General features: G+C 44.2%; 1 protein-coding gene across 2 annotated transcripts; it reads right to left on the bottom strand.

The window, feature by feature from the left end:
• Positions 1–3,294: 3,294 nt before the first annotated feature.
• Positions 3,295–26,279, bottom strand: ATF3 (activating transcription factor 3). Of its 2 annotated transcripts, XR_010793530.1 has the most exons (5): positions 26,215–26,279; positions 19,865–20,108; positions 18,001–18,108; positions 16,952–17,554; positions 3,295–3,350 (listed from the first exon to the last, which is right to left on the bottom strand). XR_010793530.1 is itself a non-coding variant. In XM_066611727.1 (4 exons), exons 2-4 carry the CDS (start codon positions 20,102–20,104, stop codon positions 17,357–17,359), a joined length of 546 nt encoding a protein of 181 aa, XP_066467824.1. In that variant the 5' UTR covers positions 20,105–20,108; positions 26,215–26,279; the 3' UTR covers positions 12,234–17,356. The 2 variants fall into 2 exon arrangements, 1 of the variants encoding a protein (XP_066467824.1); XM_066611727.1 differs by lacking the exon at positions 3,295–3,350 and having other exon boundaries at positions 12,234–17,554.
• Between the last annotated feature and the right edge of the window lie 1,163 nt (positions 26,280–27,442).

Consider the following 27,442-nt stretch of genomic DNA (forward strand, 5'->3'; position numbering starts at 1 on the left):
GTGCACGTCAAAACGGATCGCAGCATGATCACTGTTCCCCAATGGCTCAGTAACGTTTACATCTCTAACCAGGTCCTGCGTACCACACAAAATTAAATCCAGAGTCACCTGTCCTCTGGTGGGCTCCGTGACTAGCTGATCTAAGCCACAGTCATTTAGCACGTCAAGAAATCCGGTTTCCTTATCGTGACCAGAACACAAATTGACCCAGTCAATATGAGGATAATTGAAGTCCCCCATGATTACAACCCTGTCCTTCCTTGTCACCTCCCTGATCTGTTTCCTCATTTCAAGGTCCCCATCAGATTTCTGGTCTGGAGGACGATAGCACGCCCCCAGTATTACATCGCTGCACAAGCCTGGTAATTTAACCCACAGAGATTCTACGGTGGAGTCGGACCCACCTTCAATCTCTACTTTGCTGGATTCTATCCCTTCCTTAACATAAAGGGCCACCCCACCTCCAACACGCCCCTGCCTGTCCCTCCTGTAGAGTTTATAGCCCGGGATTGCGGTATCCCACTGATTTTCCGCATTCCACCAGGTTTCCGTTATGCCCACTATGTCAATATTTTCCCTTGTCACCAGACATTCCAGTTCTCCCACCTTTGCTCGTAGACTTCGGGCATTCGCATAAAAGCATTTATACACGGAATGCCCCAGGATGGGCTGCTTATTCGCTCCTTTGTCCCCGCATCCTCTCATTGTGCCAAACCATCTATCACATCCCATCACCCTACCTTTCCCAATTTCTTCTCCTACCCTGCCTTTGTCTTGTTGTTCTCTAACCTCCCCATCCTCATCCCATAGGGATGAGGAGTCCCGAACCGGATGCCCCTCGGCTCCTGTCGGCCTTCCCCCAGGGATCAGTTTAAAAGCTGCTCTGCCACCTTTTTAATGTTATGCGCCAGCAGTCTGGTTCCATTCTGGTTCAAATGGAGCCCGTCCCTCTTGTACAGGCCCCGCTTGTCCCAAAACGTTCCCCAGTGCCTAACGAATCTAAACCCCTCCTCCCTACACCACCGTCTCATCCACGCATTGAGACCCCTGATCTCCGCCTGCCTAGCTGGCCCTGCGCGTGGAACAGGTAGCACTTCAGAGAACGCTACCTTTGAGGTCCTGGCTTTCAGCTTCCTGCCTAAAAGCCTAAATTTGGCCTCCAGGACCTCCCAGCTACACTTGCCCACGTCGTTGGTGCCGACATGCACCACAGCCGCTACCTCTCCCCCAGCACTGTCTACTAGCCTGTCTAGACGAGAAGTGATGTCCGCAACCTTCGCACCAGGCAGGCAAGTCACCATGCGGTCCTCACATCCGTCGCAAACCCCCCTCTCTATGTTTCTAATAATCGAATCCCCCACTACAAGAAGCCCCCGACCCCCCTCCCGCCGAGGAGTATCCCGAGTGCGCTCGGATACGGGCCCATCCCCTGGAGAAGGGATCCCCCCTAGGGGATTGTTTCCCTCCTCTCCAGGATGACGTCCTCCAGTCCCGAGACTTCCCACCCGGGCAGCCGAGGAGCTGCACGCCTGAGGTTGGGACGAAGCCTGATCGTCCCCGGAAGTCTCCCCACGGTCCTCCTCTGGCTGCCTGCGCTTCTCCAGGTCGGCCACCAAGGCTTCAAGGGAGCGGACGTGTTCCCTGAGAGCCTGGAGCTCCTTGCACCGAGGACACACCCATGACTTATGCCCCAGAGGCATATAATCATACATGTATGATGATGAGGTTGAGCCTCATTATTTGCGTGGGTTCTGTTCCAAGCACTCACATGGATGGCAAAAAACGCACTATAGAAATCAATTTAAAAAACAAAGTTTCTTTGCTCTGGTGATTTAAAAACAGCCTTGCTGACCTTTGTGATGTAAGATAAGAGTCATTAAGAAGACAATCCATCAATCAGTCCTCCTCCAAGCGCTTACAAAGGTGCTTCACTCAGCCCCTCCCTTCACCAATGCAAAGTGATCACCTTTCTTTCACGTGCTCAGGGGGAAGGGAGGGGCTGCTGGAGAGAAAAGGATTGATGGATTGCCAGCCAGCTGCCCTCTCTCTCTCATTAAGGAGGCTATTGTTAAAGAACTGTTCCGTTTTTTAAACTGATTTTAAAGAGGTGCATTTTCCCCTTCTCCAGGGATCAGCACATTCCTTCTCATTTGCAATGGCCATTCATGTTGAGTCAAATCCATGTATAGAAAATCCATGTATAAAAAGGCTGGACCTGTATATTTATTGCTCATAGTCATTTCTCATTGTACTCCATAATATGCCATGGACAATTTGGTATAGACTCAAGGCCTATAACAAGAAGTGTCAGGGCCTAAACTCTATATGAACTAGCAATCTAAGCATTCTTGGATTCATTGCGCTCAGGTGCCAGCCCTCCAAATCTCCATTGTATGTCCATTTCTCTCGTTCCACCATTGTAAAGGTGACAGTGGAGCTGTAAATGGCACACCAATGCCAAGCATGTCAGAGTTGCTGGTGTAAATGGCCAGCAATTTTGTATGCTTGCCACTGACAGACCCAGCCCACGTCAGAACAAGTAAGGTGTCAGTGTGGGTGGGGTGGGAGGTTCAGGAGAGGGAGTCCAGGGGTGGATGCTAGGGTGAAGAGGGACAGTTGCTCTCCCCCTGCTAATCATAAGAAGACACCACTTTGAAAGCTGCCTCTCTGATTGTATTGTTTCAGTATTAGTATCAATACAAGCTGCTGACTTCAAACACAGCAGGATATGTATAATAATATATGTATTTATTGTCATGTTTTATCTCCCCCCCCTTCCTCTTGCTGAGGGTTTCTTGTTCATTTTCTCCTCATAACAGCCCTGTGAGAGAGAAAGAGAGCGAGATCAAGATCATTCAATGAGAATGTAAACTCAGGTCTCTGAATACCTATTCCAACATTCTAGCCACTGTGTGTGTGTGTGTGTGTGTGTGTGAAGAAACTTTGTCCATATTCCTCCCTTGTTGCTCCTGCCTTTCCTTTGTTTCCCCTTCTATTGTCTTCCTATGGTTAACATTTAGGATGTCATCTGGGAAGGAACTTGTCCCTTTGCTTATACAGTACAAGGAAGTGCCATGCGCATTTGTCTCTTTATAAAACTAGCTAAAACAACCCATGACCCATATCATCAAAAATCAACATCACACTTTCAATCTTAGAAGGCAGGTGGCTCTTTGTAACTTTTTGACTGTTTGAACAATGAAACAAAAAGACTTCAGGTAGGGTGGCATGGAAGAACATATTTTAACTTACACTGTCCTCTAGTGGTATCTGCTAAGCCTCGTACTACACTGTGAACAGTTGGAAGGTCTGGACTAAAATACGCTCAGTTTTCATTTTAAATTAATGTCCTGAGAGAGAGAGAGAGAGAGAGAGAGAGAGAGAGAGAGAGAGAGAGAGAGTAAAGGAAAATGCACGTACATATACACACATATGACAGCATGCTCTCTTGGAAGGCCATTTGGAAACCTCATTTCATTAAGAATGTGGCAGCTCACTTCTTTGTAGGGGTGAATCAGAGAAGCACATGACAGCTGTGCTGAAGAGAGGCCAACTTTTGCTCAAAATTCATTTCTTGGCCCATTTATGTACTGTCTTTGCCCTTTAAGCACTAAACTGCCAGACCATGCTCCCATATAAACTTCCCCAAGTGCTAAGATCCACAGATGGGGCCATCCTTTGGCAGGTTGGCAGACACAAGGGCAAAAGGTGACCCACAATGGTACTCAGTGGGAATTTCTCCCCAGATAAATGTGTCAGTCCTCTTCTGTTTCAAGACTTTGTTCCAGAAAGCATTGAGAGAGAGCTGACTGAATTCCCTGTAATTTTTAAAATTAGCTTTATCAGAATGCAAACAGCATATATAAAATTATTACTCATATCTAAATCTATACCTCTTCGCAAAAACCCACATGGAAATCAGCATTTGCCACAGAATAACTGCATAATTGAATGCAAAACCCAAGTAGGTTTCCTCATATGTGAGTATTTTCCCATGGAGTAAGAAATACTTTTTTCACTATTTATTATGTACAGGGTGACCCCAAAAAAACAGAACCCACAAATCTTTGAATAAAACTTTTAATTTTAATTTTTCTTCTTTTTTCTTTCAGGGTATACAAGTCAATTTTGTGCATGAAATATTGGAACAATAATCTTCCTCAAACTCAATAAGTTTGAGTCCAGTAAGTTTCTTGAAATTTACTGGACCTTTGTAAGATTTAATAAAATTTTTATGGGTTCTGTTTTTTTGGGGTCACCCTGTATCTTCCATGTGGGTTTTGAATACGTGGTTGCAAAACTCTCGAGGTGGTGATATCTATAAGATTTTAGTCTGTGGAGGAGGTAGCATCCTAAACTGTCTCCTGGCGGAGTATTTCTTAACCAGAGCTCCTCCACCCTTGTCTTTGCTTTCCAGGATGGCCATCTCCACCCTGTGGCCTCCATGTGGCAAATAGGAGAAAGGTGCAAAAGCAGACCTGACTTGAATTTTGGTTGGATTTAAGGATCTTTGGACCAACTAAGAATGGAGGAAACCAGAGTTCAGACTGTTCCTGCCTCCACTTGAAATGGAATAAAATGAAAATATTATAGCCCTGAACTGCAAGGTTTGACAAGGGGGGAGGGGAGATATTCTCCACATACGTCATGTAATACCACAAAATATCCAGCTGCTCTACCCACTGCAGCTTTTGCTGGACCAGGAGGTGTGTTGCCCTCAGGACAACCATGTACACATGCTTACATGTGTACCTCCTTAATGCAGTGTGAACGTGCCTGGGAATGGGAGGAGGATGTGCAACAAATTCAAAAAAATTCACAGAAAATCTGAGAGATTTTCCGGTGCAGATTCAAGCAGAACGGAGCGGCCAGAGGCTGCTTTGCACCAGCCGGTAACAGGATCCGGCATAACCATGGATCCTGGCCCCGGCTCCCTCTCTCAACCCACCTGCCCCCAGGAACATTTGCCACCTGCCCTCCCCCATTCCAAAATGCCTCCTCCCCACTCTCCCCGTGCCCCCTCCAAGACCCCTGTGTCAGCCATGGTCGGCCAACGCAAACTTATCCCACTGGACCTGGATCCAGCACAGGGAGGCCAGTGCAACTCCTTGCACTGGCTTCCCCGACTCCTGAGTTGCCACAAGTGACTTGTGCCGGCCTAACCCAGGGTTAGAATTGCACCCTGTGTTCAATAAAGAAATTATTTTAAAACCATTTTTATTTTTTAAAAAATACAAACAAAATACATACAAATGGGAAATAAAACATTAACCATATACTGTAGTTCAGTGGTTCCCAAACTTTTTCAACTGGTGCCTACCTTGACCTACTGGGCCACTGGCCATGGCTCCCCATAAGGGCCACAATCCTATACATTGTATAGGGCAACAGGCTTTTGTGAGGATTCCGTGGCTCCGCTGGCTGGTTTCTGTGGCTCTCCAGGGAGACACGGCTCACAGGGAACCACTGCTGTAGTTGAAAGCTGAGTGCTAGATTATTGAACCATTTATTTGGTGTTGATTACTACTTTTTGTAATTAGATATTCAGTTCTGGCTGAAGGTAACCAAGACTCTGGTTTCAGTTCACCAAAGCTGAAAAAACCCTCTCCAAACTGGTTTTTGAGTTTGGGTTTTGGTTCAACTCCCTCATTGAAGTTACTTCTTTTATTCTCCTATATTAAGTGAGTTTAGTCGTTGAGGCTATTGTCTACATGAGCAGCAGTTAATTATAAATAATAATCAAACCCTGATCACTGGTTTGGCCTACACTGCAGGGCTAGAAGCCAAATTTCTCTCACTATTTTCATCTGAAAAGCAATTGCTTCAAATGCTGCAGTTATTTTTTAATTGATTTAACATATTGAATGGGTAGTTCATGAAAGTTTAGCAGCTGTACCTCTTAAATGTTTCATTACAATGTTTTTATGCCTCTGGCAATAATTCTGCATTAATTGCTAAGAACATTTTATCTCTTGAGAATTACAAATCAAAATATGGCACTTAATTTTTTTTTTTTTAATCTTCAGATATTGAACTTTTGGCTAACCTGACATCATTCAGATCACAAAGTGGTGAGTGTCCCATTTTATTCCACAAATGTGGATTTTTTATTACCATGAGTCAGAGAAACAGAATTGCTTTCCTTCCATAAACTGAGAGTACTCTATCTTCCTATATGGTGCATTGCCATGGTAACCTTGGTAGCATTACTAGGATGACCTAATAACATTAATTCAACCTTTTAAAGGCAGAAATTGCTTCTCAGAGCCTTTGATTACTTTTTTTTTTACCTCACCTTCCTACGCTTCTCTTAACAGTAGCCAAATACAATGTGGTTTAGCATTCAGGGAGCAATTTATAGACCAGCTACATTGGTGTGATCTTGTGGACGTCACTGAATTTATTTTAGAATAAATGGTCTGTCAACTAACCCTCTATATTTTCAACTTCTTTAGCAGCACCGCACTGTTTGACAGTAGGAAAAACTGAGGGAAAATTCTCCATGCCCCAGTACACTTCCCCATAGCCCAGCTTACAGATAAACTAGAGATCAAAGTCAATATGATGAAGACAACTTCAAGAAGGTTCCAACATAGTCTGATGCAACAAAACAGTATGTGGGCTCATATGGGAATCCCATGACCAAAATCCCCAATATTTTTTTTAATTGTCCCATGAAACTGCTGTTAACCACAGAGGGGAAAACTTAAGTGTACGATTTTTGTGCCTATGGCTGTAAGTTTTCCCCTTTATGGCTAATAGCAGCTTGTTAAGGTGGATTAGGGCCCCAGAACTATAGAAAAGGTTATATAGCCCCTCTCTCCCTGTAGTCCCATTGGCACCGCTATGCCAGTGCTGGAAAGTACTGGCATAAGGGGTTAGGATTGCGCCCTAAGCCTCCTCAAGGAGAAAATTCCTTCACAAATAGGTTAGGCTTAACATTTCCTCACCCACCCAATATGACTGAGTTTCAATTATGTATATTTATCCAATTTTTATGGGCTACTGTGGTATAACTGCTCAGATGAACTACAGCGCTTATGACTAAGACAAACCAATACATTCCTTCATTGTGAAGCAGTTTGTCCTTTGAGAAAGATGGAGGTTCAAAATGCTGTAGGAATTAAGGATAAGATTTTGTCTATGCAACAGGTACTATTGCAGATTTTTTAATATATATTTAGTGTCTAAAACCTCTACATCTTGTCATACACTTCCTCGTTCTTGAAGGTCAGCTGAAGAGTCCTTTCTCTAAGTTCCTTCCTGAAGTGATGGAAGCTCTCCAGGCAGGGCATTTTTAGTGGTGCACCTCAGAGACCTGCTTTAAGTCATCTCAGCTGCTTCCTACATTTTCCTCACAGATTTCTGTTTCCAGGAGGAAGTAGAAATAAATACAAATCCACAATTCTTCACACTTATTTGATAAGTGACCATTCTCTGGTTACCACAAGCTGGGGACCAAGAGATCTGGTGGACATCTATAGAACTCTGATGGCCCTTTGCTCTACTCTGAGTTCATTCTTATGTTTATGTTAACTATTAAACTGTTTCTGGTGAGTAAGATAAAATTATAACCTATGGGTACAATCCTAACCCCTTATGTCAGTACTTTCCAGTACTGGCATAGCGGTGCCAATGGGATGTATGCTGCATCCTGCAGTTGGGTGTCACTCACAGAGGCCTCCTCAAAGTAAGGGAATGTTTGTTCCCTTCTCTCAGAGCTGCATTGCCCTTATGTCAGTGCTGGAAAGCACTGACATAAGGGGTTAGGATTGCACCCAAAGCTACTGAACACAATGGGCTGAGTAAAATAAATAAAACTGTTTTCAAAACACCTCTATGCACAAAATATTTATTTTTTAACTACTTGGTGAAGTCCATAGCATTTTTCAAAGCCCAACTCATACCTGTACTGTGTATTTTAGCCATAGTCATTGTAGGACAACTATGAGCACATTGCTTCATTGATCATTTATTTCAAGAATCAAATTTAGTTTCAGAATGATTTCTCTAGGGCTTAGTTTCTAGAAACACACCCTGGAATTAGAAAAAATTCATTTATTCCATTCTTCTCTCTCCTCCCTCTTCTCCTCATACATCATTTCCAAATGCAAGACAGTCAATGGCTTTAAAGAAAGTGGTCTGTGCCTTTTTGGCCATACCGTCAGCATTAGAAAGAACATAAGAAAAACCCCTATTCAGTGAGGCCAAAGGGCCATCTGATCTAGGATCCTCTTTCCCACAGTAGCCCATCAGCTGGCCTTGGGGAGCCTACATACTATAAAGGTAGGCAGAACCTGCCAGGTCTCAAAATAACATGAATGGAACTACGGGAGGGGTCTGGGGTTTTTACTATTGGTTTTGTTGAGGCTGGTTTATTGTTGCGTCCTTGTCCTTGTGCCAGAGGACTGGAAGGTAACTAATGCAACACCAGTACTTAAAAAGATATGCAGGGGATATCCAGGCAATTACAGTCTTTTTTGGGTAAACTGGTGGAAAGCAAAATTTAAAATTATTAAGACCACAGAATAGAGGTGGCCAACCCACAGCACACCACATGCCACTTTTTATGTACAGAATCTTTGAACATGCCACTCATCAGCGGCACTGTTGAAAAGGAGTGCAACCTGACGCTGCTTGTCTCCAACAGCAGCCAGACCTACTGTGCTTCATGCCACCCTGCCACTCCTGTTTGGGCAAAGCCTCCTTGCCCAAAGGCACTGACCAGCTCAGTGTGAAGGCTGCTGCCAAGCCACACTAGCACAGGCTGGTCAGCTGCCAGTTACCCACATGAAATGCCAGACTGGGGAGGTAGCACCCCAGCATGCCTTGTACATAGGTGACTGGCCCACACTAGCCCCACCTTGGCTGGAGCCTTCACACTAAGCTGGTCCATGCAGTTGGGTGCAGATGCTTTGCCCAGGTTGCTAACAGGTGGGGATCAGCTCTGCTGAACATGCCATTTGGAAAGTTTCCATGTGCCACTAGTTGGCCACCCCTGATATAGAAGAATGGGCCTTGCGGAAGAAGAACCAGAATGGTTTCTGCAAAGCTAAGTCTTGCCTCACTAACTTTATAGGGTTCTTTGGGAGTATCAACAGGCATTTGAATTGAGGTATTCCTGCCACTAGAGCAGGAATTTTGTGGATTTTGTCTTTATGTGGATTGGTAGCTGGTTAACAAACAGGAAGCAGACAGAAAGGATAGATTGATTCCCCCCCCCCCCACACACACACACACACACACATCTGTACTGGGACTAGTGTTTTTTAATCACTAATGTTCTTAAGGGTAAACAGGCAGGTGGCAAGTTTGCAGGTGACACCAAAACTATTCTGGGTGGCAGTGGCATAGCTAATGATCTTGTAGCCCGCTGCCAAGCTCAAAATGTTGCCCCAGAAGTGATGTCACAACCAGAAGTGACGCCTGGGCTTTTTAAAGAGTGAAAATTGGGAGGAATCCATCTCCTCCCCCCAGCAGCTCACCACCCGCTTGCTCTGCTGCCTCCCCCGAGTCAGTGGCATTGCTAAGGCATCTATCTGCTACATGGAATCAAAGAAAATTTTGTAGCTCTCTCTCCATAACAAAATCAAATTTAATGAAGTAAATAAAGAGTTATTGGTTCCATGCTGTATCATAACAACATCTCATTGGCACCCAGAACAATCAGTCTTCATAGATCAGTTTTGAGTTAAGAAAATCCACTTTTTGTTCCATAAAGGCAGTTGTGTTTTCATTTTCAGATTAATTGGCCATAACCTTTGATAGGATACAGCTATTCTAATGTGGTTTGCTTCATTGCATTCTGCATGAAATTACCTTTCCAGTAATATATAACATGATGGATGATGATATATAACATTATTCACATACCAAGATTTTCACAATTTTGGTCACTAGTGTCACGCTCAGCTTGTTGCCCCCCTAAAGCTTGATGCAACTGCTTCCCCCTGCACCCTCTTAGCTACGCCACTGCTGGGTGGTAAAAACCAAAGGAGAGTGTAATGTGCTCCAAAAGTTCCTCTCCAAATTGGGTGAGTGACAGATCAAAAAATCCAACTTTCACATATGATGGGTGCTGAGCTGTCAGCAATATTTCCTCTAAGGTATCTGCACTGCTGTGCAGTCCCCTTAGTTTGCTGTGTGGGGGCTCAACACTTTTTTGGACACATGATGATAGTGTACTGTAACACATCACTGAATTTCCAGGAACATCAAGCTGCATAGAGCTTAGCTTTCCAGAACTTCATGCTGTGCAGCCATGCAACTTAAAGGGAACAATGGCTGTCAGTGATGAACCAGGTAAGAGATCTTGGGGTTGTGGTGGATAGTTCAATGAAAATGTCAACCTAGTATGTTTGTGCTGGAGCTTATTAGCAATGTGGAAGTATGGTGCGACCACATTGAGAAAACTATGTACAATTGTAGGCGCTGCATCTCTAAAAAGGGTAGTGTAGAGTTGAAAAAGATGCAGAAGGACAACCCAAATGATCAGCAGGCCAAAGCATCTTCTTTATGAGGAAAGGTTATAATGTTTGGGACCTTTTTACTTGGAAAGTGGCAATTAAGGAGGGAAATACCCAAGAGAGACTGATAAAGTTATGCATGGTGTCAGCTTTGTTCCCTCTGTTCAATATTAGAACCAGGGGTCAACCAATGAAACTCACTGGTGACAAATTTAGGGTGAACAAAAAGATGGTACTCCTTTACTGCTCATAATTATCATAAGTCAAGAAACATGAGGATGTTGCTTAAAATGATGTCTTCTTGACCAACTTCACTGATTTTGGAAAATGTGGGTAGAAACTCCCAGAACTGTCCCTTGCAGGCACATGCTGAACACACAGCCAAGGTGTGGGGCGTTACTGGTGTCAGGGGATAAGGCCAGTGGGCACAGTTCACTCTCCCCAGATACTATATGCCCAGGCTTGTTCCAGGTTTTAAGGCACTGGTGCACCTTCTCCCTCCCCCCCATGTCTCCTTATTTCTGCCACCATGCTATCCATTCCTCCTGTCCTTCTCCCTCCTTGTAGGTTCTGGCCACACTGACTCCTTCCCCTCCTGATCTCTCCCTGCTAAACATTCTGCCATTCCTCTCCCCCTAATTTGGCCTGAGCCTCTTTGTTTCTCCCACTGCCTCTTTTGCCACTTGCCCCCCTCCCTCTCTCTCCCCCTTTTGAACCCTCCCTTCACCACTCTTCCCACACTGCTGGAAGTGCCTGTGGTAGCAGAGTTGCTGGCATCCCAGCCTTCTGGGTCACCCAGCAATGACATCATTGCCAAGTGTGCATCTGCTAAACCACAGCAAGCACCACTTTGCAGCTGTTGGGCCAGGCCACCCCAAGAGCCCATGGTAAACTTCCCTCCAGAAGCCCCCCTAGTAGCTGGGTGGGCTCTAAGAGTTGGTCCACCACCCCCACCCAAAGGCTATAAACACAAAAGTAGCCTCAGATAGCAGAAGTGGGCCCTTTAGAGGTCCTTGGGCAGCCGCTGACAATACTGAGTGCCAGTGCTGGCCCTGCTGTACATGTGGAAATTTGGTCTGTATAAGGACTTATATATACACAGAATCAGGGAAAGTTTGCATGAACATCCTCAAGAAAGACCTAAAATTTAACCTCAGTTCCCCCACCACCACCACCATGGGAAGCATTGTAGCTCAGACCAGGAAGAAGTCTGAGCTTTTCATGCAAATCCATGGCTTAGTTTATTTCAGACACAAGATGCTCATTCCTTCTTTAGCAATTATTTGTCCTGCCATCAAGAGGCCTGTCTCCTAAATCTAAATTTCTCAAAAGCTATTTAATTACTTTTACTTGCATTGAGGTTATGTCAAGGATTTCCAGTGTGGAAATTCCAAATGCCCTTAACACATAGGAGTGGCACATTCATATCAGCTAACAACCTTATATATGCAAAATGTTTTTATATAAAAGCAATGTAGCCAGAGATGGTGGATAGAAATGTTATTTTTCCCTAGGTGCAGGGTATGCCTTGCAGCAACACCACAGGTGAAGGCAACAGCAGATCAGGTAAGGGATGATGGTTGTAGTACAGGCGGTAATGACATGGTGTGGACATTGGCATGGGGGTGAGGGTCATGCAGTGAATTTGGATAAGAGACACTATACTGTCGTTAGAACATATTTAAAACTATTTAGGGGGTTGAGTGAACATAAGTCCTCCAGACAAGGATAAATTAAGTCACACAGGAGATAACATGTATTAGTCCTTTTTATTATTAAAGTATCAAAACATAAAACTTGAAGATAAAAAAATCAAATTGCTCCTACTGCATTAAGTGTTCAGAATAAAACATATACATAAATTCATGCAACTCTTACACTCAACAATTCTTCCATCCAGCATCAAGGCCAGTACCTGCCTTGGAAGGGAATCTCCTGTGCCTTGTGCAGCAAGGAGGAGATTTTGCACTATCACTTCTCCTTCCAGTGCAGGCAGGAAAAGTGGCACCAGCCGAAGTCATCCCTACCAAGGCACAAGAGTCCTCCAGTGCAGGAACTGGCAATCTCACATCAAGCCTCCCTGTCCATGAGCAACACAAATACATACCGCAATACCATTTTGAGGTATGTGCAGACACACACACCCCCACAGTCATACACGTGCACACACAAGGATGCAGCCACAGTTGATCTTTGACAGAAATAGCAGTGCCATCATAAACAGTTGGCATGCTAGTTAACATGTGTGTTTAACTGAAGCAATAGCAGCAGTAGCAGCAGCATGACGCCCGCGTCATTTTGAATAGGCTATAGAACAGCAATATAAAAAATATCTCCAGGAGAACCACTAATTCTGTGACTAGACCCAACTAAGCCTGCCTGTATGATATCATACATACAACAGCATCCAGGCCCTTTTCCCCACCCATTTTTATTGTGGTGATTGCTTTTGCAATATATGAAATACATGGACAAAGGGAGGAGGTGATACAGTATACTTCATTTCTACGTACCATATCTGCTACTCTTCACTGCCCCTTATATACCAGGCTATGGGTTGAATCTCAAGGTGCTCTTCCACATACAGAAGGCATCACAGAAAGGTATTCTGCATCCTCCAATACAGCATTGCTGAGGAAAGTGTACTTAAACCCAAAGATGTGCTTCCACCTGCAAAAATGTGAAAACTCCCATAGAACCTGTCTGTTATGGCACCGTACACATTCTTCTAGCACTTGCAGAAGAGTGGAAGCAGCTCTCTTCCTTCTGTTCACAGTTCTTTGAATCCAGCTTGCAGTTATCACCATAAACAAGAACATGGGTAACATCATCTGGTATAGGGAAATATGAATGCTGCTTAGAGCATCCTAATTATAGAAACCCTATTAAAATCCATTCAACAAAATCCTTGCCAACACATTGAGCATCATTGTGCAGTAAATGGTCAGCATCTCAGCTTCTTTGTGTCAATGGTCATAAAGATCTATTTTGCTTATATCATGTTAGACAAGCTGTCAAATAGCAAATTACAGGGAGAAAAACCATACTATAATGAGACAGTTTGGCCCATTTCCTTCCCATTTTTACTATGTTAAATACACATTCGAAACACATTATTGGACATTACAATATATCCAGATCGCAGAAAGCGTATTTAAGTAGTTCTGTTGCAGAATGTAAAAATCAAAGAGATAAAACAGGCAGCAGGTTCAAGTGTACTAGTCAGATTTAGAAGCTACTGTTTTGAGGTATCAGGTATGTGTTTGCACATGGGCAGAAGTGTTCTAACACTGGACAACAGTATTGTCCTGCAAGCTCCTCTGGTTACTGTATTTATCATCTGAGCAAATTTAAATAGCAAGACTTCCACAGACAAAATAAAATACTAGAAACAAAAAAAATTTGGCAGAAATAGGGATGTTCTGACAATTTAATTTTGCATGCAGAACTTCAACCTGCAAAACAATTCTGAAACTTTTATTTCAAATTTCAGAATATAATGTTGAAAATTCTGGATGCTTTAGTTTTTTTGGGGGGTTGAGCCTGTGGGTTGGTGTTTAGCGTTATACAAAACTTGCTAAACACCAGCGTTTGCATCCTAGAAATTGGTTTTGAGAATAAACTAAAGTTCTCTGAATTAGAGATTCAAATTTCAGTTTTTAAAACTTGAACAGATTGAGTTTGTCAGATTCAGTTTTACTGTTTTATAAAGTTGTTTTCCTATCAAACCAGATATGCAAAGTGATCCAGATTGCTTCCCATCTTAATTCAATGGTTTGGCAAACTGAAGCACTGATATTTATGAAAATATTTAAGAGGAAACAACAAAAGTAAGAGTTCAGCACACTATGCATTTTTCAGTCCATGCTGCTCACACCATTCATTCTTTCCACTGCTTAGGAACACTGGCAACATATGACAGAATTGCTCTAAACTAGATATATGTACATGCACATCTACTCTTGACAGGTGGTTGGCAGTTGGCACTGTCACTTCTGAGAAGACTAATGGCCTGTTGAGGTGGGAGGGATAAAGGGGACTATCTGATATTACCCCTCTTTCCCAAACACAGGACCAATACTTTTAAAGGTAATAGCATGATAGTAGTGCACTGTTTGCATGCTATACTTGAGGAAGGGCCTAGGTCCCATTCCTGGTGTTTCTGCTTAGGCAAGGATGCCAAGTATACCTTTTGCCTGAGAAAGACCTCTTGCCTTTCCAAAGGAGAGCTGCTACCAATCTTACAGAGTAGACTGAGTAGTCAGTGAGATTAACCAATAGTCCAATAAAAGGCAGCTTCAGTGTTCCAAACATAGGTCATCTTTGTTGGACTGTAGACAACATGTTCTTCTGCAGAAGAATGAGAATACTTAAGTCAGGGGTTCCCAAACTTTTTAGGACCAGGAAGACCCACTTTTAAAAAACAAAAATCTGTCATCAACCACTAGACAAAATTTGATCTAGAAAGAAACATTAATAATAATAATTAATAATAATTGGGCTCCTGTGCTCCTGAAGCTACATGAGACCTTACATATAGTCTACACGCACTTGTTAGACTCTCCCTAGAAATGCAGTTCAAGGACTGTTCCCCCAAATCTTTACAGTCATTCCAGGGTACCCAGAAGGCTGAAGTGGAGAACAAAATGTGCAATTAGGGACTACCAGACCAAAGAAGAGGCTGAAACTGGGTTCATACTTGATTTATAGCATGCCAATTACTAGAGAAAATCAGAAAGTGTGACATTTTAATTTGGAGGGTTATGAAGAGTTAACCTCATACCAGCTAACAATTTTGTTGTCCAAATTGGACAAGGGTGCTTGCAAAGTTTTTTAAAAATATAATGTTTCAAAAACTATTTGTAACCCACCAAAAATTGACTTGCGACCCACTGGTGGGTCCTGACCCACAGTTTGGGAAACACTGACTTAAGTGAATTAAACACTTTTAGTGTTTCACAGGAATATCAGATTCAGCTCTCATCCAGTTTTTCAATAAATCCTATACTAGAATTTGTAAGCTGATTCCTTAATGCAGGGCCAACTTTATACAGCTGACTGCAGCTATCATCCAATGATAAACAGCAAATTTTTATGCTATACACGTCACTTAGCAACAGGAACTAATCCTGATGGAGCAATGGCAAGCTATCCAGCAGATACCCATCTAGTGAAGCCAATTTTTCTGACAGCTTGTGAAAATAAAAGTATTTGCAAGTGTCAAACTTTCTAAGATTTTCTAAGCATTTCTGATTCCTTTTGTAAAGGCTTTTAACTGGATCTTTGCATCCTGCTTTGCAGTTCAAAGATGGGATTTTTGCCCAACACAGTCAACAAAATTAAGTCTTGTTAAAAACCCTGTATATACAGCCTACAAGCACAGACTGCAACTGAATTTATGCAATGCATAACTCTCTGGCATATAGATAGTCTGCTTTGTACTGACAGATATGGTTACCAGGGATGCTTCAAGCTAGGGGAATCCCAATTAAGAGAAGGGAGAAAGGAATTGCAGTGGATAAATTCTTTCACTGCCAAGACTCTAACACTAAGGGAAGTTTAGTCTGATGCCACCAGCTAGATTAACACAATAGAACCATTGTTGCTTTAATTGTAAAAGCAACTACACTTGCCTGCGAAGGGTGTTCTTATATCTTTAAGTTTATGGGAAAGTTTGATAGATGCAAGTTCTGTCAATACAGAAGGAGATAAGATAGGTTGCACCTCCCAGACTTTACTGTCAAGCTATTGCCAGTCCTATTTGGCTCATGTTTTTGTTCAAGGCTGTAGTTCTATAACACACAACTGGGTATAAGCACCACTGAACATAGTGGGATTTATTTCTGAGGATTGTGCTGTTAACCTGTTTTTGTAGCCAAATCATACAATCAGTCATTGGGCAATTTTGCATATCTGTGCAATTAACACATATAAATTATCATATGCTAATTGACAGCGACCACATCTTTTTACTCTGGAAAATGTGGGGCCACTGAAAGATAAGCAAGTGGAGGATCTACGATATGGTGAATCACAATCAAAGGGAGGATGTTTCAAGTCTATATTTATCACATCATTTTGTGTATTATAATGTTCCTTTGAATACTGTACATGTGAGTCATAGCAGGTTCTCAAAGGGGAATTCCCCCTTTATTTACAAAAAAAAAAGCAGCCAAGTGGGTAATGTTCTAGCTTGGTAAATTCAGACTTAGTTCAATGAGCATTTTTGCAAGAAACTGATGCCTGTCATATCATCCCACATTTTGCCTCTAACATGAGTCATAGAAAAACCCACAGCAGGATTTCCGTGAAAATAAAAGAGCACAGTGCTTGATTTAACACGTTGCACTGGCTGTAGAAATACAGTAATTCCCATTCTATTGCAATGCCGTTCGGAATTGAAAGCAGCATTCTGGAAGTTGCAAACCTCTTTCTTTTGAGAATACAAAGCTTAAAAAAAATTGCACTCCAACTACAAGGACTACCTGACTCAGGGATGAGCAGTATCCATTCAGCCTGTCTGATGTGCATCACTGAGAGTCCTAGTGTTCTACTAGAAATAACTCAAGCGAAAGTACCGCATGCCAGCAGGGGCGTAACGTGTCTGTAGCTGTCACAAGTACGGCTTCTAGGAATAGCAAGTATGGCAGATACTTAAACCTGAAGCAAAGGCTTCTCTCCAACCCAGCTGAGTCTTTTCCAACAGGGAGAATCACAACTAAGCTGGCACAGTTTTTTCCTGCTTAGCAACATTGTCTCCTCTGCCATCTCTTGACTAACGAGGGACCACAAAGACCAAGATAGCTTCTCTATGGCTTCTGGCTTGGGGTGGTGTGTGTGTTTTTGGTATAAAGGCATGCCCCAAGGACATCTGGCATCCTCATTGTCACTTAGCCTTGCAAGGTTCCTTCTTTGATTTGCTGGATGAAGAGGTTCCTTTCATCCTCTGGAGTTCTCCCATTCTGGGCTCGGACGATGCAAGTGGGCCTGTGTAGGTTGAGCATGTAGATCAGGTGCTGCTTCTCATTCTTCAGCTCCTCAATCTGAGCCTTCAGTTCTGCATTGATAGTTTCCAGCTTTTCAGATTCCTAGTTACAGATAAAGAAGAGTGTAAATAAAAAACTAGACACTTTAAACAGATCTCCATGAAAGCAAATAAAAGTTCAAACACACATAATACTTAACATTTGTAGGAGTTTGAAGTGCTTCACGTGCATTATCTCAATATAACCCTTAACACTCCTGTAAGGTAAGTCCTTTCCCCATGTTGCAGTTGGGGAGCTGAGATTGAGAGGGAATGCAACTTCACAGCAGAGATGAAGTTCAAATAGGAAAAGCCCTGATTCACAGCTCAGTTTTTGTCATTCTGCCACAACAGCTGTCCACAGAAGTTGCCTCTCAACTCAACTAAGACAGTACATAATCAACAGTACAACTATGAAGTCCAGACTGCAACAATTTATCAAGGAAGTTTTCACTGAAGGACCCCTTCTGCCCACCCATTGCCTTTCTTGCCCAGGTACCAATGACGTACTTTCTGTAGACACTCTGTTTTTTCCTTCTTTTTGTTTCGACATTTGGCTGCTGCAATCTTGTTTCTTTCCCTCCGTCGCCTTTTCCTCTCATCCTCTTCAGGTATGCACTAGGAAAATTCAAAGGGATGTATATCTTCAGACAGGTGTATCCTCAGTATCTCTTTGTAAAATATTAATTTGGGTTTAACAGACAAGATGGGAATTCCCCATTATAAACTACCAATTACTAAAAACAAGAAATGATTAAGTTTAGTTAGGATTGGGCTGCCCAGGTCATGTTAAAGTCCAGCACCGAGATGCAGTGGCACCGATGCAGCCTCTATCGCACCCAGTTCAGGTATGGAGGCTGCTGGAGGTCTCCCTGACGGAAGGGAATATTTGTCCTCTTCCCCCAGGGTAAGCCCCAGCAGCCACTATAGGGTTACTCAGTTTTGCACCAGCAAAATCTCAAGCAGCCCTGTGTTGGGAAATCAGGCCCAGGAAGGGGAATAGGATATGGTAGTAGCCCCAGCCACCATTCCCATCCACCCCCAAGCCTGATATGCCCCCTACCTGCCCTCCCGCACCCTGTTACAACCCTCCCCACCTCTGTTCCGCCCTCCCCCACCAGTCTACTAGCCCATAGAGAGCCTGCAGCAGGCGCAGGCCTTCGACTGGTGCTGGCAGGCTGGCCCCAATGTGCCTTACAGCATGTATGTAACAGTGTGCATGTTCATCCTGCCGGTACTAGGCAGGATAGGATTGGACCATTAGAATTGTAACTTGCTGATCTGAGAGCCACCAATGGATTCAACAGCAGGATATAAACATATAAATCAACTGGACAGTGCAACCTACGGATTGACTCTCTAGTGTGAGTATTTGCAAATCCATGGAATAGAGTAAGATCTGGGAAAAGAGCAAGAATGGTACTACTATAGAATGTACTATTGACAGTTCCTGAGCTTGGTGACCATTCCAAAATTCAAAATGTTCATGCAGTGTACAAGACTCAGGGCTGGCCACCTCTGAAGCCAACTGAAGCAGCTATTTTGCGTGGCAAATTGACAGAGGTCACCCCACTTCTGTACATCATCCCCAAAGTCACTTCAGTCAGCTCTTCAATCTTCTTCCTATCAACTAAGATAGAGCAGAAAAGTGATGGGGTAGCAGCAACAGCCACCCAGGAAAAAAAGAAGAAGTCATGCATTTGCTCATTGTTGCTGTTGCCACTGCTACCACTTTGCCATACGCTTAGGTAAAAATCTAGGTGGGCAAGAAGGGTGAATTGTAAGGTGGTGCCTGCTCTTTACCTCAAGCACCTTTGGCTTCACCTGGTCCTGTTTGGGGAAGGGAGAGAACAGGTTGAGTGGAGCATGCTGGGAATGCTTCCAACATGTTTCACCCATCATGTTCATTTCAAACAGAGCTAGCAGACTAAGAGAAAAAAGGTGGTGCCAGAGTTGAAAAGGTGGGGCTCCGGTTCACCATGCTTCACCTTGCTGAGCTCCTCTCTCCTCAGCCATCTAGCTACTTTCCTAAGTAGTCAGGAAGGTAATGTAGTGGCAGCAGCAACAAAAGCTGAAACACATGAGAGGTTTTTTGAAGGGAGGGGGATGCAGACTAGCAGGGGCAGTGAATCAGCCACGATTCAGGCAGCAAACCCACTCAGACCCTCACCTGACAATAGTGTCAGTTTTTTCATTCAAATACATTTAAACCATTGTCTGGAATAAGAAAATGTACACTTGTTACACTTACTAGTTTTCTATCACAGTCCATTTAGGGTTTTCCAACAGGGCTGACAGCTTACAGCTGAGTGTTTTTTTTAAACTGTATTTGGCAATTTTTGAAATTAAAATACCATTATTTTTAATGGATTACCTCTGCTTTATAAATAGGCATTTCACTGGGTCTATCACAGATGGTTACCGTGTCCAATGTGGAAGACATCCTGTGAGACAGGCGCTTGTTCTGGATGGCAAAGCGTAATTCTTCTTTCACCAGCGGAGTCAGATTAGTGAAGTCTTCAAAGCCCAGCGATACTGCAGGAGACAAGCATGGAACAATGGCAGTGGCACTGACTTCTGAAGCAGACATCTGACTTGGATGTTGGAGCATCATTTTGCTGAAAGAAAGAGCAGAACAAGGATTAGCCTTTCTGACGTTTACAAGACGTAAATAGACAGTATATTCTCAGCTAAGGATCAATTCAGAAAAAATGACCTTTGGATATGGAATCCTATTAACAGTTCCAGGCCATGAGAGAACACAAGTGATAATGTATAGATATTTTCCCCCACCCCACCCCCGACCACATACTCAGAACCTTGCTGTCCAGCTTAAACTCAACAAAAAAACTGAAGCTATTGTTTACCAAATTGTTAGGAAACAATATCAGAACAAATTGTGGCTGCCAATATTGCCAGTTGAGAAACACCAGTGTGGAAACTAGCACATTTTAAAAATTATGTAAGATACGATATGAAAATTATAGAAGAGGATATGGAATTTTGTGCAATAATCCCACCACGGTTGGAACTTTGCGCTCTCCAAGCTTCCCCTGGAATCAGGAAAATGCAGGCTCATGCAGTGAGTGAACAACTTATCCTAAAGCTCAGAGACTTGCAGTTTTATGAAACTAGTTGACTGAGCTTCTGCATGTTGCCACACTCAAGTGTATCATCTTTGTCACTCTTTACTGAAGAATTTATGTTCAAATGAACATGAAGTTTGCTTCCTGAACTGATCTTGTTCCTTGTTTCCTTGTTCATGGGGAACAAGGAAAATCTACCAAACCTTATGTCAGCAACAACTGTTACTCTTCACAATGGACAAAATCATTACTGCCTTTGGGCACTGACATACATAAATGCAACCAACCAACAGATTTATGAGGTATCTTTTTTACAAACTTGACAAGTTTTCCACACAGTGAAATGCACAGAGAGAGACACACAGACACTATGTAGGAACTAATTTAAAGCCTACATACAATTGTATTTGTAAGTCATACCTACATTTTGCCGTATGCCTGCATTAGGAAGCATGGGCCAATCATGGCAACAAAACACATGTATTCAGCAATGTTATATTCATTCCCACATGAAAATATTTTCCAGGCACAAAGCAAACCTCAGACAATAAAAGTAGAAAACCAAAAATTTTTGACCTCTTGATCAAAGGAGGGAAGATTTCCTGGAATTGTTTGTTATTTCCACAGACCTTGAGATTCTTATGTAATTTCTTTCAGAAATCCCCTAGTTATGAGTCACTGCTCAAATGCTGATATCCTTTAATCCTTCTAAGTATAGTATTATAGTATTGGCAACCTTCAGTCTCGAAAGACTATGATGATATTCTACTCAGATAACTCTACTCAACCCAAATCAATAAGAGGCCTACAAAACTTCAGGTTTATTTTTTAGCTACTGCTCTAAAGATACCACTGCAGATATTAATAAATAGTTACTAAAAGTATTAAGATTCATAGCAATTAATAGACAGGAAGATCCTTTCCTGGGCACATTTGCTAATATCCTTTCTCAGTTATTAAGATTGCTCAATTCTACAGGGGGAGCCCAGATTTTCAGGTATATTTTTATAGCAGGAAAGGCTAGGACGTTGCTTAAAAACAAAGTTCACAGTCTCGGGATGATGAAGTCTATGTGCAAGTCTATGCAGAGGTGGGGAACGCAATGACCCCATTTATAACCAGGGTCCATATGCACCCCATGTGAATTCCTGAAGTCCCATTCTATGGGTTGGCACTATTGTTGGCACCAGCACAGAACTCTCAGGGTTTGGAAAGTGACCAAGGATTTGTTATAGCAATGCCCTAGAAGAAAAAACAGCTGGGAATGCTGGCAGTAAAATGGGACTTGAGAGAGAACCTCCAGGTTGCAGTAATCCCATATCTAAACCACACTGCTGTTAATGCACATTCTCAGCTGCGATTCAGTTTAAGAATGGGGTCTAGTGATCTCCCTTCACTGCTGAGTAACTATAAACAGCCCTTGTACATCTCTAAGATGAGGGAGAAGACCTTCCAAATCAGAGGATGCAACTTCAGGAAGACTTCAACCCTGCAGGTAGATCTGATCCATGAATGCCAAACATTACTCAAGCATTTGTTACATTAGCATACCCCATTCCTCTAAGGAGTAGTTTTTGCATTATCTTTGTGAGGCAGATTGAGTTGAAAGACAGTAACTTGCCCAAAAATAGCCAAGCAAGTAAAAACTAGAACACTTGATGAGTGGTGGGGGAGGCTGCATTCAAATCCAACATTTTACCTTAACCATCTGTGAAAGTCATTTAAATAAAGATGGGTCTCCAAGACTGATGCAAGGTGGTTACAATCGCATGTATTCATCCTGCAATTATTTGGTGACACTTCTGTGTCCACAACAGTACATGATGAGCCAAAAGCAAACATTCCATGGTGGATTTATAAAATAATGAATATCAAAAAGACTGGAATATACTGAAGGAGAAATAGTTTCATAAATAAGGCTGTTAGATCTGCTTCCCTGTTTGACAAGCATAATCTTCTGTCCTATATATTTTTCAGACTCTCGCCAGGTTAAGACAGTATAAGTGTATTACTCAGCTAGTCACTGACTACAAGAAATCACTGCCTTCCTTATTTTTGAAGCACATAGTCCCTTGAGGAAGACTGATATTTGAAGGTGAGCGACTGTAGCACAGCAGCATGCAGAAAGTCCCAGGTTCAATCCCAAACAGCCTAAAGTTAGACTGTGAAAAGATTGCTACTCTGCATGAGACAGTATCTTGCATATAAATAGGGACTTTGGTTATGAAGTACTGTATTTTTGTTGTTGCTGTTTGTATCATAGGACCTGTATTGCAGAAATGGGGAACTGTTTTTTTGATATAGAAAGATGCATATCAAAAAGAACAACTTGATATCATGAGAAATGCATGTATGCAAGACACCTCATACAGAATAAGTTGTTTTGGAGTAATTTGTTTAGCACTTAAATGGATGCTTTGCACAGAATTTAACCGATTTAGGGCCTAATCCTATCCAACTTTCCAGCACCAGTGCAACCGCAATGCAGCCCCCAAAGTAAGGGAATACCCTGAAGAGGTCTCTGTGACTGCTGCCCCACCACAGGATGCAGTGCACACCCCATTGGCACAGTTACACTGGCACTGGAAAATTGGATAGGACTTGGGCCTAAGTTACTAGTTCATCAAGCCTTTTCAGTGCTTTCAACTACTGTGTTTTTCTTTCAGCCTGCATCAATTTGTCCACATGTTGTAACGAAGATACTCCATTGAATTTCTTCAGAGCCATGCCCTCCTCAAAAATGACACACACATGCATTTTAACACTTTTTCTGAACCCCTATTCCAGAACTACTGTCAAAGGCTACAATCCTATCTACACTTACCTGGAAGTAGCCCCACTGACTACAGTGGTACTTATATCTGAGTAGACATGCACAGGATTGGACTCCAAGCATGTTAAATTATCATCATTATTATCAACAGTATTTATATACTGCTTTTCAACAAAAAGTTCAAAGCAGTTCACAAATACAGCTATAAATTGATTTACAGTTCTGACATTTACTCTGGAACATTCTCATGGTCTTCCATAGGACCAGATGACAAACCAAAGATTACATTCTTTGAAATGCTGGATGACTTTCAGCTAACTTGGTTGACATTAAAAGCTTCACCCTTGCATTAAAAATAGAATACGGCACATTGACCTGACCCTTCATGTGCCTTTCATTTAATTTTTCATCCAAATCTGAAATTCATTTTTATCCAACTTTAAGGCTGTTTCTTTCCACCTGACAAATTTACTTTGGTGTCCCCCCCCCCTCCCATTTTTTGGTCACTCCTGCTGATGCAGTTAGACCTATTAGAGACAGAGATTAATCTCCTAAAGCTTTAGAAGCAATTCAAGTTCACAACCACCCTGAACTGAACTTGACCTCTTAGGATTTTGACATTGAATTTAGCCATGTTTATCAGCCTGTTTCAGAACTACCAGCTGTTGATACCATGAAGAAAAATCAATATGACACCGGAAACTGCTCCTTCATGTCCTCACTAAACCCTACTCAGCTGGCATGCTGAGCAAAAACCTTGAGGTGTTTTTTTTTTAATTTATTGTCTACTTCAATTTTGTTATTTGTAAAAGAGTTCAGGTTATTCACAGTGATTCTGAGCACTATTTGTCTATGACACTTATAGCTTGTCTGTCTTCCAAGAACTTCAGGACAGCATACCCTGATCTCACAATTTTAGCTAAGAGTGACCTAAAATTAACCTGTGACCTCCATGGCAAGCAGGAATTTGAACCCCTGATCCATCCCTGGAACTGCTCCACCACAATGACGTTCATGACCCCAAATGCTCACTTGACACTGTGTAGTCTCTTTTCTTCCCTGTATCCTTTTCTTGGGACCAGTAAATGTGATTTGGGCATCCCTTTCATGTACACTCACTTACTTGGGGATAAGTCCTGCTGAAGTCAAGAGGGATGTGCTTCAGAGTAAACATGCTGCAAGTTGCTCTTGTGCTAGTATCAAGCTGTTTCTTATAGCCGAGGCCACCACACCGCAAGATGGGGTGGGTGGGAAGAAAGAGACCAAGGCTGCTGGCTACACCGAATTCAGTGGAACTTTCTTACACATCAATATCCATAGAATGCAGCAGTACAAGAGTTCTGAATTCACCCTGATGCATCACGACTTGCCCTCCTACAAACAAAACCTTAATATCTAAATTTTTTCCCTTCCATCTTCCTACATGAAGACTTCCTTCAACTTACAAAGCTACTGCCTGCCAGCAATTATTCATCACCGTTTATTACTCATCTCCTGCCAAAGAGTCACTCATTGCGGTTTCGAGGACAGAAGTCTAATGCCCTCAAGATTCTGTCAGCACGGCCACATCTGCTGTAAGCTACAATCCTATCGCTCTCTAATAAGGACCATTCAGTGGTCTGTTGTATGCTGACGATTCCCACTTCTTCTCATCGCCTCCCTGGACATTGCCGCGTCTCGAAGCAAAAGTGACAGCTCGAAGCGGTCTTGCTGCCATACAGTGCGCCACCCACTGGCGACCGGCGGTATAGCCACCGTGTCAAAAAGTTTTCGACTTCGACGCGCGCAGCTCACCATTGGGGTGAATCAGAAGATCATCCCGCACCAGACCCCGAAAGAGCCCTGGGATGAGAAAGGCTGGCGATGGCCTTAAATAATGGCCAAGAGCGCTACACGTTGGGCGCTACACCCCCCGTTCAGAAGACCCCATCTCCCTATTATCAGTTAGTTTTTTGTTGAGGAAAGGAAAAGCAGGGGGTGTCCCCTCTACTGAGCCCCCCCCCAATTTCAATGCTGTGGGAGGGGGGTGCAAAATGATACGGAGGGAATAAAACTCTAAGGATGCCATCCTAGCCACACTTTCCTGGGAGTAAACCCCATTGACTATAATGGGACTTTCTTCCGAGTTGACAGGCACAGGATTGGGCTCCAAGAAGCAGCGATGAGAGCACCAGAGAAGGAGGAAACGCGTTTTCTATGGCTTAGGGGGTGCCTTTTCGCGATCACTCCAGCTTCACACGGATGAATGAACTTTTACTTTCAGTTCGTCTGAATGTCTCTCACGCACAGACACACAGCCCTAAACGGCTTTCCTGCGGCACTTTCACTCCTGAGCTCTTCTAGCAAAGCGGATGTCTTGAAAGTGAAGCTCTCACAGAGGTGCGGTGGGTGGGCAGGCAGGTGAAGGCACAGCCTCCCCACCGGAGTCCTTCGAAAAGCGTCGCCGCCGTGCGAGGCACCCAGGCACCCAGACGCGGGGTTGTGGGTGTCTCACACGGCGGCAACGCTTGGGTTGTGGGTGCTGTCACTAAGCCCGATCCTAGGCAGGTCTACTCAGCAGTAACCCCCATGAGAGTCCCTGGGGCTTAGTCCCAGGAAAGTGTGGCGAGGCGCGGGCTGCCACACGGCGGTGGTGTTTCGCGAAGGGCTCCCGTGGGGAGGCTCTGCCCTCACCTGCCGCCCCACCCAGCGCACGTCCCGGGAAGAGCTCTCCGCTCCTGCGAGACGGAGCTCCCAGACGGGCGCGCGGCTTGAAAAGTTCCGCGAAGTAAGGCGGGGCGGGCGAGAACCAGCACCCCGCGCCCGGCTCCCAGCCTCCTGCTTGGCCCCGAAGAGGGGCGCCCACCTGCCCCGCCGCTCCCCTACCTGCTCCTGCTCCCGCCCGGCGCCTGGAGTTGGGAAGTGCGGGCGGCGATGCTCCCGAGCGCTCCGAGCCTCTCGCTGGCGACGCGGTTGCATCACCCCTCTATATAGCCGGAGAGCGCCGCTGGTATTTACCTTGGCTCGAGTCACGGGCTGATGTCATGCTATTAATAGCCTCTCCGCCAGAAGGGTGGGAGGCGGGGGCGGGGCCTCCGAGTGATGCAAGGCTTTCCCCAGCGCCGGCCGGGTCGGGCCGGAGCCGCGGAGCCCCGCCCTGCCCGGGCGCGCGCCACTCGCGTTCCCTCGGAGGCGGGGCGCCCCGCCCACCGCGAGCCCGGGACGCCCAGGCCGCGGCAGCTGGGCTGGGCGGCGGGAGGGCGAGCGATTGAAAGGACTCCCTCCGCGCGGGGGTGAGCGGAAGGCAACCCCGGCCCGGCTTGGGTATATATCAGCCCCTTCCCCCAGCGCTTCTGGGGCGATCTCTAGCCGACACAGCGCCCGCCCGCCCCGGGGGCACAAGCCCAGGCGTGTCTACTCAGAAGTAATTCCTATTGGGTTCAACGGGGATTACTCTCAGGAAAGTGCGGAAAGGATTGCCGCCTGGCTAATACGGAAAGCACCTCGCGGCTCCTGCGACACTCCCGCTCTTGCCTCTTCTCCTCGCCCTAAAAGCCGATGATGATGATGGTCCCCCCCCTTTGAACTATCGCAGAGCGCATGAAAGGCATTTGGCCAGTGGGACAACTGAGTAGGAAGGGGACTTTTCCCAGCAGATCGCTGGGTTCGACTGGAAACATACTTAGAGCCCAGTCCTAGGCATGCCTACTCAGGAGTAAGTGGTATTATAGTCAGTGGGGCTTACTCCCAGGTAAGCGTGGATAGGAGTGCAGCCTCGGGGCCCAATCCTAAGCATGTCTACTGAGAAGTAAGTCCCATTTTAGTCAGTGGGGCTTACTCCCAGTAGGTGTGGATAGGAGTGCAGCCTCAGGGCTCGATCCTATGCGTGTCTACTCAGAAGTTAGTCCAATTTTAGTCAGTGGGGCTTACTCCCAGGTAAGTATGGATAGGATTGCAGTTTAAAGCCTCTGTGCCTGTCTCATGGCTGAAAGGGCGAGCAACACTTCGAACCCGCTCCACGCGGATCACCCAAGAAGTTTTCTACCCCCCTTGTTTTCTTACCATTTTACAGGGGTGTGGGTCCCCCCCTTTTAAATCAACATTAGAATGTTCT

The sequence above is a fragment of the Tiliqua scincoides genome, chromosome 1 (genome assembly GCF_035046505.1).
Source record: "Tiliqua scincoides isolate rTilSci1 chromosome 1, rTilSci1.hap2, whole genome shotgun sequence".
Taxonomy (NCBI): Eukaryota; Metazoa; Chordata; class Lepidosauria; order Squamata; family Scincidae; genus Tiliqua; species Tiliqua scincoides.

Coding starts and splice junctions, on each gene's coding strand:
- ATF3 (XM_066611727.1), bottom strand. CDS start 20,104: ATGATGCTCCAACATCCAAGTCAGATGTCTGCTTCAGAAGTCAGTGCC. Junction 18,109..19,864: donor TGCCTATTTATAAAGCAGAG/GTAATCCATTAA, acceptor GAATTTTCCTAG/TGCATACCTGAAGAGGATGA. Junction 17,555..18,000: donor AAACAGAGTGTCTACAGAAA/GTACGTCATTGG, acceptor ATCTGTAACTAG/GAATCTGAAAAGCTGGAAAC.